Here is a 16,983-nt window from a genome sequence, read left to right as displayed (position 1 = left end):
CTATTTATTTAGTTAATTTACTATTATATTTTAATTATTTTTATTTCGATTTCGAAGTTTTATATTATGAATCGTTACTTATTTCTCGTATTTTAAATAAACAGATAAAAAGTGCACGAGTTGAAGAAAGGAGCGAAAACGGATTAAAAAGGAGCAAGAATGGACAAAAAGGGCCACACAAGTGCAGCCCATAAGGACCTCACCTGCATGGCCCAACATACAAGTTACACGTGTGCACCACCCCCTCAAAATACGAAAATTGCTTTTTCCCCCCCATTGTTTCCTCCAAGGCCCCCCAAAGTGACCATTTTGACCCTATAAATGCGTTTGGACTCTAGAATCCGAAATTTGTTTGTTATGGTCCATACAATCCGAAATCAGTTTAAACAAGCAATTGGCTGGTTATGCCTGCCTTGTACGTGATGTTTTGCACAGGAAAACCTGAGTTTGGACTGTACAATCCGAACGTCCTTATTTTTAACGGTTTTGGAGTATGGAAGCCGAAACTTGTTTGATATGGACCATACGATCCGAAACCAGTTTAAACAAGCCATTGGCTGGCTATGCCTGACTTGTACATCGTTGATGATTTGCCCAAGAAAACTTGATTTTGGACTGTACAATCCGAAATGCTTTGATTTTTAAAATTTTGCATCATTTCGGATTCTACCAACCGGAAACGCTCAGATTCGGTGTGTAGGATCCGAATAGAGTCTATATAGCCTATATTTCAGAAGTTGCACTTTCATAACCACTTGGACACTCAATTGGGAGCTTTGGAGCTAGGGCGATTTTTTTGGCGTATCAGAGACTTGAAAGCAACGTTTATTCACTCAAAGAAGGGCGCAATACTCAATCGGAGTCATACAAGAGGTAATAAGCACTTTAAACCGTTAATTTTTTCAATTTTCATGATTTTATGATCGCAGTCGCGTTTGGCTCATACAATCCGAACCCATTTCGGATCCCACATGCCAAACTGGACAGCTTTTTAAAATTTTGAAATTTATTGTGATAGGTAGGGTTTGTGATGGCCGAACCTCCGTTTGAAATGAAACCGAACATCGATGAACCCGACATTGCACAACCTAATGTAGTTGAACCCGCAAATATTTTGGTTAACACTGCCAATTATTTTTTTAAGTGTGAAAAGTATAAGGTCCGAGATGAGATGATCGAATGGTGCAAAAAAGAGGTTATAAAAGCTGGATTTACTATGGTGATTGTGAAATCAGATATGGGGCATATCCTTGCAACGGCCTACAACCGCGTTGTAGTTTTATTAACTAAACACGAGATTGGTTATTGTGAAACCTATTTTCCACTGCGCGGTCGTCCACCGTTGGATCCATCTGCACGCATTATGTGTGTTGGTATGGTTCCAAACCATTTTGTGTATGTTAAATTGAAGGTTGGGTGTCCACTGCCTTCAACTTGTAAGGAATGGAAAAATCATAGGGCGCCAGAGGCTGGGACTTGGGAGGATACATTTATGGACCGGATGGTTGAGTTTGACGAACTCATGAAGAATGAAAAAGGTGACATGAAGATGGAAACAAATGAAGATGATCCTGTAGTTGTGAGAGACAAATGAAGATGGAGCCAAATGAAGACGAACTCATTTTTCTTGAATTGTTTTTAAGTTTGAAGTTGTAATTTACGTTTTAGAGTTTGAAGTTGTGATTTATTTGATTATGTTTGAAGTTATCGTATGTAATGACAATGGTTATTTTTAACTTTTAATTTAGTGCAAAAGAGCAAATTCCGAACATGCATAATGTTGGCCTGTAAAACTGTAAAAAATTTCAGCAGAAAACTTGATTTTGGACTGTACACTCCAAACCTGTAATTTTCGTGACCATTTCGGTTCGCAGAATCCAAACCTGTGATTTTCGTGACCATTTCGGTTCGCATGATCCAAACCTGTGATTTTCGTGACCATTTCGGTTCGCAGAATCCAAACCTGTGATTTTCGTGACCATTTCGGTTCGCAGGATCCAAACCTGTGATTTTGGATTGTAGACTCCAAACCAACGTATAAGCACAATTTTCGCCCCCCCCCCCCCCCCCCCCCAAAACGTGTTCCCATCTATAATTGGCTTGTTTCGGATCCCACGAACCAAACATAAAATATTTCGGATCCTAGGATCCATAGCTTCCTAAACCCCCCAAATTCAAGGTTATTTTGGAATTTTTGGGGGGTTTAAGAGGAACATGGGGGGCGAAAAAAGCAATAATACTTCTTGTGCTGCCCAACACAAGCTTAATTGTTAAGGAAAGAAAAGAAATGGGCCTCGCCCAAAAGAAGCTGCTGCACAACACATGCCAAACAAAGCAAAAGATCCTGCAGCCATCAATGATCAAACGGTGCAGATTGCACCCGACAAAGTCCCACATCGCTAATATATTATGTTTTGTCTCACTTGAAATAGTATAAATAGGTCCTTTCTCCATTCATTTAAAAGAAAAACACTTGACTTGGAGAATTGAGAACTAGGCTTAGTACCACAAGGTTTTCTTCTCTAAAGTTGAGAGTTTAGTATTATTTTATTCTCCGTTGAGAATAAAATAAGTTTTTTTTTTATTTCCTACCGTTACGCTGTCGGAGTCCGTACTCGAGATTCCTTTTGTTATTTCAGGTTCTTATTTTATTTTATGGTCTTATTTATTTTTTGTCTTTATTTTATTGCTTTTATTTTATGCTTTTAATTTCTGTTTTTATTTTTATTATGTCTTTTTATTTATTTGTTTATTTTATTTTAATGTCTTTAGTTTTAGTTATGTCTAGCTAAATTTAGCGTTGCTAGGATGTGTAGTTAGTAACTAATAGGGGTTCGGTAGTTAATTTGTGCTTAATAGTTTTCAACCACCAGTTTTAAATAAATACGTTTTCAAATAATTCGTCACGAGAGTGAGGATTGTTTTAAAGGCAATAAACCAACATTGACGAGAGTTGAGGTTTAGGGTCGGATAGTTAAAACTGACCGTTAGTTCTAAAATCCGCGAGAGCTATTTAGGATTAATGAGTTTTATATTGATTTTCAAAGGTACTTATATAGGTAAGTGAGTGTGTGAGAGCTGAGCATTTATTTTATCTAAGTATAACGCTAGTCAAGATTTGCGAGAGCTGAGATTAGTGTTTTTAAATCAAATATAATTCTTGAAAACTGGCAACGGTTTTATTTTCTTAAGCAGTTTTTAATTAAGCGTTGATTATAATTCGTCACGAGAGTGAGAATTAATTAAAGTAAAAATCAATAGAGCGAGAGCGTGAGATTTCTACTAGATAGTAAAAACTGAACATTAAATCTAATTCGCAACGAGAGTTGGGATTAGAGTTAATTAAATTATATTGTTTTTCAAAGAGTATTTTATTAGCGGGTGTGAGGACGAGAGTTAAGCACCACCTTTATAATTTATAATACTATCTGAATTGTATTTTTAAAACAATATAGTTTCGAAAATTTAATTGTTTACACCACTAAAATCTAGAAGTAATGCAACTACTTTGTAAAGTATTTTATTAATTTCATGATGAGAGTTGTGAGAGCTGGAAGTGAGAACGGCTTTCGCCTGGAGTATCGATTTTATTAAAATACGACAATTAGATGTGGTAGTAATTTTGTCTAGCGCGAATTAAGCATTGAACCCTCTGAAGCAACTAATAGCACGTCCTAGCAATATTTTATTTACATATTAAAAATCTAAAAAATATTTATTTCTCTTATTTTAGTTATTCAATTAATCATAACCCTTTAAATCATTAGCCTTAGATTTACAAAGCAACACTAGAATACGGTAGGTCGATTATTGGTCCTTTGGGTTCGATATCTTTTAAAACTACACGACACGACTGTATACTTGCGGTCATTGTCGCGTCCCACGATCAAGTTTTTGGCGCCGTTGCCGGGGACCAATTTAGTCGATATCGTAACTCCAGTGTTACACTGTAGAGACTAAGGCAATTTTTTCTTTTTGTTTTATGCCCAATACTCGCTCACGAGGCGAGATAATTGAGCAACCCTTTGACGAACCCGAGCGTCTTCTTAACGAACGACGCCGAAATTTAAGTACTCAACCCGAGAATATCGAAACCGAAATTCTCACTCTCGAAGTAACCGAAGAAATCATTAACGAAATAGTTGACGAACCAGTCATGGCTGAAAATCGTCCACTTAGATCTTACGCTATTCCTTCGCAAGAAGAACCGCATAATAGCATCGCTGCCCCCGCTATTGAAGCAAACAATTTCGAGCTTAAACCTTCATTGTTGGCTATAGTACAACAAAACCAATTCTCCGGAAATCCCGCGGACGACCCTAATCTACATTTGTCCATATTCTTGCAATATGCCGATACTATCAAAGCTAATGGTGTCAGTCCCGAAGCTATAAGACTTCGTTTATTCCCATTCTCATTAAGGGATAAAGCTAGAGCCTGGCTCCAGTCCCTACCATCCAACTCCGTCGCAACATGGGACGAGTTGAAGAAAGTCTTTCTAGCAAGATATTTCCCGCCTAGCAAGACTGCTATGCTAAGAGCCCAAATCAATGGATTTAGACAAAGAGACAACGAATCACTTTTCGAAGCATGGGAAAGATACAAAGAAATGATTAGGATATGTCCTCATCATGGGCTCGAAAATTGGCTAATTATCCACACCTTTTACAATGGTCTCTTGTATAATACAAGAATGACAATAGACGCCGCAGCTGGTGGCGCACTTATGGATAAACCATACAACCAAGCCTATCAGCTTATCGAGAGCATGGCTCAGAACCATTATCAGTGGGGAAACGAGAGAACAACCGTAGAGAAACCTCAAACGAAAGGTGGAATGTACGAAATCAGCAACATGGACCACATCAACGCCAAGTTAGATGCCTTAACTCAAAAGATAGAGAGTCTAACCAACGCACCCAAAGCCACCGTGGCTGCAACAATACAAAATTGTGAGTTGTGCGGAGCTCAAAGTCATACTATCGCTGAATGTCGACTTCTAACCGAAGCTCCCACCGACCAAGTGAATTACACTCAAGGGAACTCTTACAATCAAAACCAGAGAAATCACCCGTACCTTTCGTACAATAGCAACAACGCTTTATATGCACCTGGCCAAACACCTACTCCTTCGCCACCAGGATTCCAAGAACCTGCTCAAAATGCTCCTATGAAGTCAAACCTTGAATTGATGATGGAGAACTTCATAGCCCTACAATCTCAAACTAACAAGGAATTCCTAAATCAAAACATACACACTAATGAGCAAATTAAGCAATTAACAAGCAGGCTAGAACTCTTGACCACTCACAATAAGATGTTAGAAACACAAATCGCACAAGTGGCACAACAACAAGCATCTACCTCTGCTCCTGCAGGCATATTTCCTGGCCAGCCTCAGCCAAACCCTAGGGGACATGTGAATGCTGTTATATTACGAAGTGGGACACAATACGATGGACCAGCTGATCCTAGAACTAAAAATCCTGCCATGCTACCCAATTCCGATAAGACAACCGAGAAGGAGAGTGAACCAAAAGAAAAGGAGGATAGTGGAGAGGAAACCAAAGAGAAAGAGAAACCTTACGTTCCTCCCCCACCATATAAACCACCCATCCCGTATCCTCAAAGATTAGTACAATCCAAAAACGTAGGGCAGTTTAAGAAATTTGTAGAGCTTCTACAAAAACTAAACATCACAATACCTTTTACAGAAGCTATCACACAAATGCCCTCGTACGCTAAGTTTCTTAAAGATATCTTAACTAATAAGAAAAAGATCGAGGAAGAAGAAACCGTTATGCTTACTGCCGAGTGTAGCGCCATACTCCAAAATGATATGCCTCCTAAGCTAAAAGACCCAGGAAGTTTTTCCATACCCTGTGTAATTGGAAATTATGTAATAGATAGGGCCCTATGCGATTTAGGAGCCAGTATCAGCTTAATGCCTATGTCCATATGCGAAAAACTTAATTTAGGAGAATTGAGACCAACTAAAATGTCAATACAATTCGCTGACCGTTCTGTCAAATACCCCTTAGGTATACTAGAAAACGTGCCAGTACGTGTAGGTCAATTCTATATCCCTACCGATTTTATAGTCATGGACATAAGGGAAGATTCCAATACGCCCATAATCTTAGGAAGGCCATTCTTAGCAACCGCCGGTGCCATAATAGATGTGAAAAAAGGAAAGCTCACCTTTGAAGTAGGTGAAGAAAAAGTTGAATTTATCTTAACACAATTCATGAACGCATCAGCCATTGAAGATAGTTGCTATATGTTAGACGTCGTCAAAGAATGTGGAAAAGAGATGGAGAAAGATAAAACCAAAAATTCTGAAATTCTAAAAACTCTCATCCCTCCGACTCATAAAAATGGTAATGACGACCTAGCTAAAAGTTTAAAGAAAAGCTCTTACTATAGACTCGACATAGCTGAAACAAATGTCGATAACACACCCTTTAAACGAGTACCTCCCGACATACTAAAAGCCCACCCAGAAAGTAATATCTTCCAAAATAAAACATCTCCGTTTGCCTCCAAGAAAAAGAAAAGAAAAAGGAAAACACCTATGAGATGGTTTGACATGTTCAAATGGAGACCTAAGGATGTTGGACATAATTTTAAGGACGTGAGTTTGGAAGAGGCACCATACTAATCTAAAGGGTTAAGAAGTCGAGCTAACCGACGTTAAACAAAGCGCTGCATGGGAGGCAACCCATGAGTTTTCTTTAATTCTTGTTTAATTTTTGCTTTCTTTTATTTTTGATTTTTTTTTTATGACTATCTCTGATGATCCTGTGACTAATAAAGCCCCCACGCACATTTCTCAAAATGTTGCCGCTGGTGGGGGCACCAACATCGTTCCACCTGCACACACTACACATCTTTTCTAACACTTTTGCAGGCAGATCCTCCTCATCGAGATAGCGTACCATCGATGGTGTGTTCTATGAAATGCGCGCTCTAAATGCTATCAACGAGGAGCGCGATGAACTCTTTTATGCGATGCATCAGCAACAAGAGGAGATGTTGGAACGAATAGAATTCATGCAAGCCCAATAAGCACAAATTCTTCAAAACCAACATCAAATGCAGGGCTATCACAATCAATGGGAGAGTTCAGAAGAGCACCGTCAACAGCAGCTCGACAATGTCATACAAGAGCTAGGCGGTTTAAGGCTTCAGTTCAATAATTTCCAAAATTATCAACAACCTCCCCCATGATCTACCACATGTTTTACGCTCCAAAGCTACTCTTGAGTCACAGCAGTGAGGACACTGTTGGATTTAAGTTTAGGGGAGTATTCTACTATCTCTATTTACTTTTAATTTTTAGTTATTTGAATTTTTATTTCCTTTCGCATAATAAAAAATTGAATTTATAGTATATTCTTTGGTTTTTCTAAATTTTTCCTTTTCTTGAGCCAAATTAAAATTTTTTCCAAAGACTTAGGATAATAGCTCACTTAGAAAGTATATAGGTTAAGAAAAGATGAGAGGCTAAGTTAAGGAAATTAGGGAATTTTACAACAAAATCGGTATTTTTCCAACACCCAGAAGTCTCCCTAGTATAGATATCAATTTGAATAACCATTGTGCCAAAATCTCCTGATTTAAATTTGTGGAATCCTTTAGTAGTTTATCTATCCAGTCGGACACCATCTATAAAGTCACACATTAAGTAGGTTTGTCGATGAATATAAGCGAATCATCTAAGCAAATTCTTAAGGTCATACTGTGGTAATACGGTTAAACCTTAAAGGAGAAAAATAATATAAGGTCATACTGTGGTAATACGGTTAAACCTTGGAAAAAAAAATATTTATATGATTACTCATACAAAAATTTGTATCATCAAGCTAATTGCGAATTGAAAAAGATGAATAAAGACGCTAACCGGCTTTCTTACCATGTGTGTGGCATAGATAAAGGGTCTTAATGTGACTGTCTAAAATGAAAAAGGATGAAACAAAGGAGAAGATTTAGATTTTAGTACAACGGCATGATCCGAATTCGATATGTATAAGAGGGAGAACTTTGTGTGTCGTTGAAATACCCTTCTTGATTGTGTAAAGAACCTAACTAATTAATCTTAGCCGATTTGAATTTCTGACCACGTATGAGTACTTGTGATGTTATTTTCCTCTAAGTCTGTGTGTGTGAGTTGCTTCGCATTTCAAATGTTTTCTATATGCAAGCTAAATTGCTTGAGGACAAGCAATGGTTCAAGTTTAGGGGAGTTTGATACGCCTAAAAATATGCTATTTATTTAGTTAATTTACTATTATATTTTAATTATTTTTATTTCGATTTCGAAGTTTTATATTATGAATCGTTACTTATTTCTCGTATTTTAAATAAACAGATAAAAAGTGCACGAGTTGAAGAAAGGAGCGAAAACGGATTAAAAAGGAGCAAGAATGGACAAAAAGGGCCACACAAGTGCAGCCCATAAGGACCTCACCTGCATGGCCCAACATACAAGTTACACGTGTGCACCACCCCCTCAAAATACTTCTTGTGCTGCCCAACACAAGCTTAATTGTTAAGGAAAGAAAAGAAATGGGCCTCGCCCAAAAGAAGCTGCTGCACAACACATGCCAAACAAAGCAAAAGATCCTGCAGCCATCAATGATCAAACGGTGCAGATTGCACCCGACAAAGTCCCACATCGCTAATATATTATGTTTTGTCTCACTTGAAATAGTATAAATAGGTCCTTTCTCCATTCATTTAAAAGAAAAACACTTGACTTGGAGAATTGAGAACTAGGCTTAGTACCACAAGGTTTTCTTCTCTAAAGTTGAGAGTTTAGTATTATTTTATTCTCCGTTGAGAATAAAATAAGTTTTTTTTTTTATTTCCTACCGTTACGCTGTCGGAGTCCGTACTCGAGATTCCTTTTGTTATTTCAGGTTCTTATTTTATTTTATGGTCTTATTTATTTCTTGTCTTTATTTTATTGCTTTTATTTTATGCTTTTAATTTCTGTTTTTATTTTTATTATGTCTTTTTATTTATTTGTTTATTTTATTTTAATGTCTTTAGTTTTAGTTATGTCTAGCTAAATTTAGCGTTGCTAGGATGTGTAGTTAGTAACTAATAGGGGTTCGGTAGTTAATTTGTGCTTAATAGTTTTCAACCACCAGTTTTAAATAAATACGTTTTCAAATAATTCGTCACGAGAGTGAGGATTGTTTTAAAGGCAATAAACCAACATTGACGAGAGTTGAGGTTTAGGGTCGGATAGTTAAAACTGACCGTTAGTTCTAAAATCCGCGAGAGCTATTTAGGATTAATGAGTTTTATATTGATTTTCAAAGGTACTTATATAGGTAAGTGAGTGTGTGAGAGCTGAGCATTTATTTTATCTAAGTATAACGCTAGTCAAGATTTGCGAGAGCTGAGATTAGTGTTTTTAAATCAAATATAATTCTTGAAAACTGGCAACGGTTTTATTTTCTTAAGCAGTTTTTAATTAAGCGTTGATTATAATTCGTCACGAGAGTGAGAATTAATTAAAGTAAAAATCAATAGAGCGAGAGCGTGAGATTTCTACTAGATAGTAAAAACTGAACATTAAATCTAATTCGCAACGAGAGTTGGGATTAGAGTTAATTAAATTATATTGTTTTTCAAAGAGTATTTTATTAGCGGGTGTGAGGACGAGAGTTAAGCACCACCTTTATAATTTATAATACTATCTGAATTGTATTTTTAAAACAATATAGTTTCGAAAATTTAATTGTTTACACCACTAAAATCTAGAAGTAATGCAACTACTTTGTAAAGTATTTTATTAATTTCATGATGAGAGTTGTGAGAGCTGGAAGTGAGAACGGCTTTCGCCTGGAGCATCGATTTTATTAAAATACGACAATTAGATGTGGTAGTAATTTTGTCTAGCGCGAATTAAGCATTGAACCCTCTGAAGCAACTAATAGCACGTCCTAGCAATATTTTATTTACATATTAAAAATCTAAAAAATATTTATTTCTCTTATTTTAGTTATTCAATTAATCATAACCCTTTAAATCATTAGCCTTAGATTTACAAAGCAACACTAGAATACGGTAGGTCGATTATTGGTCCTTTGGGTTCGATATCTTTTAAAACTACACGACACGACTGTATACTTGCGGTCATTGTCGCGTCCCACGATCAGCTGTCAATCCATTTTCAAGCCCCATGATATCATGGATCTTGGCAAGTTCCTGGTTTGCCGCCTTGACATCCCAATCACGAAGGGGTGGCCGCTTGTATTTGCCCGTCAAAAATGGGCTTCGTTTCCCCATTTTATCCATGTAGTTAATCTGCAACAATTAGTTAATATTGCCTCAAATTGGGAAACATGACACATTCAATTCAAAAGGAATATACATATAGGAATGAAGGCAAGTATGTGTTGATTGTATAAATATTGCTCAAATGAAAGACAAGCTCAAAAGTAAATGAATAAATATGCATGTGACAAGTATGTGTTGATTGTATTAAGAATAAAAGACATAAATGAGATATGAAATATGAATATTTATTGGAAACCATAAGAGGACTATTTTGGTTACAAATATAAAACTAGAGAAACCATTAAACCACACTCATGGTTTCAGTTATAAGATTGTGTTGGATAAAATATGAATAAGTATGTGTTTGTAAAATTGACTTTTAATTCAAATCATTGAGTGGACATCATTACCATTAGGAAGTGGAAATCTGCTAATGGATTTAAAACTCCTGGAGATTGCAGGCCTTTTTTCATATAGTCTAGAACATGTGAGCACCAGTTATATGAAGATACACCGGCTGGATCTTCTAAAATATCTGCATACTGCAGTGACACATTGCCTTTATTAGTCGGGCACAAAATGTTATGAATGATGAAACAAATTATACCCTTCACCCATGTTTTAGGTTTTTCTGTAGTCTTCAGTATCCTTTCTAATTCAGCAACCTTCACAACTGGAGAATAATCTCCAGTCAATCCCAATTCCTTCCTTAGCCTTCTAATTGCTCCATCAGAGCAAAGATTAGTGTCTATCTTCTTTCCAGCCATTGGAAGTTCATAGACTCTATGCACATCATCCTCTTTCAACTCTAGGACCTCCGTATCGCTCAATCTTATCCACATATGTTCCTTTTCAAATCTTCTGACAACCCAATCGATAAAAAAGGTGTGGATCCTTGTCCAGTTACAGATATGTAGCATCCCTCCAAAGCCACAGTTGTTTAGTTGGTCAATTATTTCGTCTCTCCTTTTTTTGACATGTACTGAATGCATAAGGTCATAGACCTTAGGTACACTCATCTTATGCCTCAGTCTTGCATCTGCATCAGAATCTTTCTTCACCATATCTTGTTTCACATTTTCAATAGCACAAGAAACTTTCTTACCATTCCTTTCATTTTCATCATCCGAACTTGTCTCATCGGAATCTTGTGCCTCTATTTGTGGTTTCTTATTACGACCACGAGAAGCAATGCTTTCATCACCCTTTTTATGTTCCTTCTTTTTTTTATTCTTCTTTTCATTATCTTTTGCATCTCCTGTTTTTCGCTTATGTTTTTGACCACCACTGGATGATGAATCGGTGTCATTCCTTTTATCCTCATCTGACGGTGTCAGCCCGATACTGAAGGATGGCAATTCCTGTACGTTCTTTGATTTTTTCACCTGGATCAAAGGAAACTAGTAAGTATGGTTTCATATGGCAGATAATAAGTTAAATCTCTACTTTTTTCATATCACTACATAAACTAGTAAGAATTCTTTCATGGAAACCACAAGAGGGCTACTTTGGTTTCAGATACACTAAAAGTGTACAATTATACTTTTTCAAAGCAACCAATTATCACAAAGAGACACTGATCAATTCTTTTTCAAAACAACCAAACTAAACAAAACCATCTCTATTTTTTCATATCACTACATAAACTAGTAAGAATTCTTTCATGGGAACCACAAGAGGGCTACTTTGGTTTCAGATACACTAAAAGTGTACAATTATACTTTTTCAAAGCAACCAATTATCACAAAGAGACACTGATCAATTCTTTTTCAAAACAACCAAACTAAACAAAACCATCTCTACTTTTTTCATATCACTACATAAACTAGTAAGAATTCTTTCATGGAAACCACAAGAGGGCTACTTTGGTTTCAGATACACTAAAAGTGTACAATTATACTTTTTCAAAGCAACCAATTATCACAAAGAGACACTGATCAATTCTTTTTCAAAACAACCAAACTAAACAAAACCATCTCTACTTTTAGTTTCATCAATTCTTTTTCAAAACAACCAAACTAAACAAAACCATTTCAGATTATGATTTTCCCCAAATTGGAATTTAGGTTACACCAATGCAATTACTTTCCAAACAAAACAAAAGCATTTTCCAACTAACAGTTACACTTGCAAAAGCATTAGGGAAGTTCAAGCCTGTGTCGTTTTCTTCATTTTGCTTTTTGCAAGTGAATCGTTGATGATGATCCTTTACTTGCGTGTAAGAAATCAACAGTAATTGGTTTTGAAGATTGATTTCGGTGACAGTGATGATGAAGGAGTGAACTCTGATGGAAATGATTGTAGATTTCAGTGACGATGATGATGAATGTAGCTTCCGGTGATGATGTTGATTCCGGCGATGGTGATGATGAACGATTGTTGTTGGTTTTGGACAGAAAAATGTTAGTTTCGAGATAACCGTTACTTTTGGAGTTAACGTCGTTAGTGGGAAGCGGTTATATGAAGGAATGGGTTGGGCTAGGCGTGTTGGGCTCGGCTAGTGGGCTGGACTTATGCAACGTGCATAAGTATTTGTTTATGTATAATAACCGGACCCGATTTGATACATGCTTTGATTTATTGTGGAATATGATTGATGATTATATTTATGTGATGGATATATTTGCAAATTTTAAAAAGTAGTGTTTAATATAAAAAATTTAATAAAGAAACAAAATCTGCATTAAATGTTTTTGATTTGGTAAACACATCAGCAATGTACCGGTACATTGCCACATAATATGTGTACCGAAGAATTCACCTTTATTTTATTTATTTACACCAAAATTTTACTTCAATTAAATTTTCTAATCGTACATCTAAATATATTCCAGACCAAAGTTTTTGTGTGTATTTTTTTATTTTAGAAATATATGTGTGTTCTTATTTGATGTATTTACTAGCGAGGCGCGTTTCGCGCTTGTCTGTGTCTATTATGTAGCATTATGTCAAAAAAATGCATACCTTATGTAATGGTGAGTTTGTTAATAAAAAAATTTTGTTGCTAAAAAAATATGTTATGGTGAATTTGTTAATAAAAGATTTTTACTAATAAAAAAAATCAAGGGTGTTGTTGGTATTGTGAAAAGTCCAAACTAAAACTTTTGTATCTCTTTATATAGGTGTATAGATTTATTTATTTATTCCTCACCAAATCTTCACATTGATAAAGAAAAATATGCCATTGTAAAAAAAAATTCTTTCATGAATTAATAATAATAATAATAATAATAATAATATGTCTTTCAGGAACATGGATTGTGGGTATACCTAGCTTTCTCTACCACTACGAGCCTACAAGCTTTGATTTGGTTTAGCCCCTCCGGAGGAAATAGGCTAGATTGAGCTAGATTTTGTCAAACTTGAGTTTGTCCTTTCAAAAAATTGAAGGTGTGAATCTAGCATGTGGCTTATATAGGCTTATATTTTAGGTCTGAGTCTAGTGTTCTGAAAGTCTAATGTGGTATGTTAGTCTGTTTAAAAATCTATTTCACATGAGCATATATAAATAAATAATTATATTTATTTTTAAATATACTTGTGAATTAATAAACCAATGTCCTTTTAATATTTAACATGATATTTTAGAGAATTTAATTATAGGGTTAAATATATTTTTGGTCCCTAGAGTTTCACAGAATTTTCGTTTTAGTCCCTGAAGTTCCTGAAGTTTGTTTTCACACTTTTTAGTCCTTGAAGTTTCTTCTCTCAAGGTTTTTAGTCCCTACTTTTTTCAACTCGTACATATCATTCGAAAATTTTTTTTTTTTTCTGCGGTCATGTTTAGTACATTATATGAATCTCTGTTACAAAAGTTTTTTTTTTTAAAAAGAGATGAATTAAATATGATTTTTTTTTGTTTTTTGCACATAAAAATTCATAAATAATTCATCTTATGTTAAAAAAATCTAAATTTTTATTGGAGATGTTCTTATAATATTATAAACATAAATATAAAAGATCATTCAAAAATGTGAAAGTATACAATAGTTTGATTAAAAGTAAGGACTAAAAACCTTGAGTGAAGAAACTTCAGGGACTAAAAAGTGTGAAAGCAAACTTCAGCGACTAAAACAAAGTTTCTTTGAAACTATAGAGACCAAAAACATATTTAACTCTTAATTATATATGTCATCATATTTCAATTCTAGCTTACAATAATACATTTATATATGTGAAAAATTAATGTAGATTAATAAACTTAAACTACTGAAAAAAGTTAATAAATTTATAGTTTAATCAAAGTACAAATTTTAATATATAAATAATAATAGTAGTAAAAATATTATTCATATTAATTTAAATAGGTCGGCCTAGTAGGCTAAAAGGCTTTTTAAATGGTTTGCAGCCTGATCTATTTAACCAAATAAGCTTATAAAAAAGTCTTTGCCTGCTCTATATTTAAAGAAATAGACTGGCCTAACCTGAGCCTATGTATGCTAGGTCATACGCCCCTGTAGGCCGACATGGCCTCTTCCCACCTCTACTTCCAACTATAAGGCTAAGGGCCTATGTGAAGGGATTTAAGAGGGGTATTTCAAAATAATTAATCCTCTTAGCGGAACAATCCCGATGAACGGATCTTGATTAAACCATTAATCACAAATCAAAGAACACAAAACAACAAGTTTGTGTGTTTACCTCTTGAAGTGCAGAACCTTTGAGGTAGAAACTGTTTCTGATCACGAGCAAAGCAAAGTAGCGATGCATCTACTCAGTCCACACGAACAGAACTTCTCCGATGACCGGTGCTAGCCAATTCCACCAGAGATTCAGAGAGAATAGGGTTTAGAGAGCGGCGGCTAGGTTTCACCTTTTGAATTAGGTTAAAAACCTTTTTTTAAAACTTCATCACAAGGGTTCTATTTATATAACCACTTGTGTGGTCATTAAGCCAAGCACTGCACCGTACCTTACGGTGGACCGCATTTCTCTATTTTTCATAAATTAAATAATAAGTCATACTTAATTATTTAATTACTAATAAGTCCTGCTTATTATTTTATAAATAAGTCTTACTTATTTATTTCTCTCATCTATCTGTCCTTTGTGTGTGACCCTATAGGTTCTCGTAACGTTGGCAATAATATTAAATCACATATTTAATATTATAAACATTGAGCGGTATCTAGCAACACATCATTGCTACCCAAGTGACGAGAATGTCATGTGATCTGACGAAACATTTATGTGATAACGATCGTGTGTATAATTACCCCTTTGCCCTTATATCTATATTGAACATAAGGCATAGATCGTGTCACCCTTGTATGGTTCAATATCTTATTTCTTGATCCCAGAATATACTGAGCAACGAATAAGCTCAATATCTCATATTGACTTAGTTCGGCGTGGCCACGCATTTTATCAGTCATATTCCATCAAGAGGCCTACAGATATTGCTCCTGTTATGTAGGAGGGGCAAATTCTATCTAGGTCACTCATGTCCCTCAGCATGATTTATAGAGTACCCATCAACCGACTTTATAGTCATCCTGTTACGGACAATGTTTGAACGGCAACTAAGTACTCTACTCCACATCTAGGGTCCATAGTGGTTTCAGGTCGAATGGTGGTATACACCATTATCACTATGAGAATAACTTATGACACTTTTCATAACATACTATGTAGCATTCTCATGGCGGGTCAATCCAATATAAATATTACTCCTAATATTTATATCTATGTAAAGACTTGATATCTCATATCCATGACTCGTGAGATGAAGTCATCAATCTACTCACATAATAGTCTCTATGTTTTACTGTTATCCCACATCACAGTAAAACTTGACTATGGATACTTTAAGAATAGTGTCATTATGTTTAATGGAGTCTCACTATTAAGTCACACTTAATGTTCCATTAATTAGACTAGCTATTCTAGGGACTTTATTAGTTTGAAACAAACATATATAAATCAAAGTCATCATACAAAAGACGATTCTATCAAAATAGATTGACTTTTAGGGCTTACTCCAACACTATGATAGGGTTCTCTGAGTAATCCTAATCTTATTTACATTTGTGTGCAATATTTTGCATTTTTATTTCTAATTCTAATTAAAATTTGATGCACACATTTATGTTTTAGGTTTTGTCATTCTTCCCAAACAATATGATGATTTTCTTCCTATGCTTAATGTTAGTAAAATTGTGAGGTTATGAGAAGCCCCGAAAGTTGTTAAATAGAAACTAAAGCCTAGCAGAATTTCACCAAATCACCATTGTTTCGCGATAGTAATACAAAATATTGTCAAATGGTGGCTATAATGGCGCTATAGCGCTGATGCATACTGAAATTTGAACAAATTTCTATTTTCTGAAATCCACGATTGATAGCATTGCACGGAACTAGAGAAACTTGTGCTACAAGCTAGCTTATAGAGGGATGGGTATTGGGTAGTAGCACCCCGCCACCACTATAAAAGAGGCGAGTGATGGGAAAAGTTACGAAAATGTCGGAGACAAAAAAGGCAAAGATGAGACTCGATCTCATGACTTAGAAGTTAGAACCGGCAAATGGAAGCAGAGGCGACGTTCACCCTTTGGTGAGAGGAGAGGAGCGATGGTCACCGCAGGAGAGTTAAAATGTGTATGTTTTCTATAGCGATCAATTGAATGAGCTAAATGGACAAACACGACATATCAATATACTTAAGAGACATTTAATAACCATTCTAATTTT

At 35.4% G+C, this 16,983-nt stretch overlaps 3 protein-coding genes and 1 non-coding gene across 4 annotated transcripts; 2 read left to right on the top strand and 2 right to left on the bottom strand.

Annotated features, from left to right (window-relative positions):
• The first annotated feature begins 1,216 nt into the window (after positions 1 to 1,216).
• On the top strand, positions 1,217 to 1,594 carry LOC123886600. Its single transcript, XM_045935905.1, has one exon. The coding sequence runs from the start codon at positions 1,217 to 1,219 to the stop codon at positions 1,592 to 1,594; it is 378 nt and encodes a 125-aa protein (XP_045791861.1).
• Positions 1,595 to 3,765: 2,171 nt separating this feature from the next.
• On the top strand, positions 3,766 to 6,872 carry LOC123883741. The gene has a single exon (XM_045932636.1). The coding sequence runs from the start codon at positions 3,983 to 3,985 to the stop codon at positions 6,659 to 6,661; it is 2,679 nt and encodes an 892-aa protein (XP_045788592.1). The 5' UTR covers positions 3,766 to 3,982; the 3' UTR covers positions 6,662 to 6,872.
• LOC123887788 lies at positions 4,532 to 4,638 on the bottom strand. The gene has a single exon (XR_006801784.1). It is a non-coding gene; the product is annotated as a small nucleolar RNA R71 (small nucleolar RNA).
• A 3,277-nt stretch (positions 6,873 to 10,149) lies between the features above and the next one.
• Positions 10,150 to 12,597, bottom strand: LOC123886598. The gene is made up of 3 exons (XM_045935904.1): positions 12,448 to 12,597; positions 10,704 to 11,678; positions 10,150 to 10,320 (listed from the first exon to the last, which is right to left on the bottom strand). The coding sequence occupies exons 1-3, from the start codon at positions 12,463 to 12,465 to the stop codon at positions 10,150 to 10,152; spliced, it is 1,164 nt and encodes a 387-aa protein (XP_045791860.1). The 5' UTR covers positions 12,466 to 12,597.
• Positions 12,598 to 16,983: the final 4,386 nt, after the last annotated feature.

This window comes from Trifolium pratense, linkage group LG5 (genome assembly GCF_020283565.1).
Source record: "Trifolium pratense cultivar HEN17-A07 linkage group LG5, ARS_RC_1.1, whole genome shotgun sequence".
NCBI lineage: Eukaryota > Viridiplantae > Streptophyta > Magnoliopsida > Fabales > Fabaceae > Trifolium > Trifolium pratense.
Note: the sequence above shows the minus strand (reverse complement) of the source record. Positions and strands in the feature narration are given on the sequence as shown.

Bases quoted from the DNA above. Each gene is read 5' to 3' on its own strand.
- LOC123886600 (XM_045935905.1), top strand. From the start codon at position 1,217: ATGGTGATTGTGAAATCAGATATGGGGCATATCCTTGCAACGGCCTAC.
- LOC123883741 (XM_045932636.1), top strand. From the start codon at position 3,983: ATGCCCAATACTCGCTCACGAGGCGAGATAATTGAGCAACCCTTTGAC.
- LOC123886598 (XM_045935904.1), bottom strand. The intron at 10,321-10,703 runs GTAATGATGTCC...TAATTGTTGCAG, and splicing joins CAGATTTCCACTTCCTAATG to ATTAACTACATGGATAAAAT.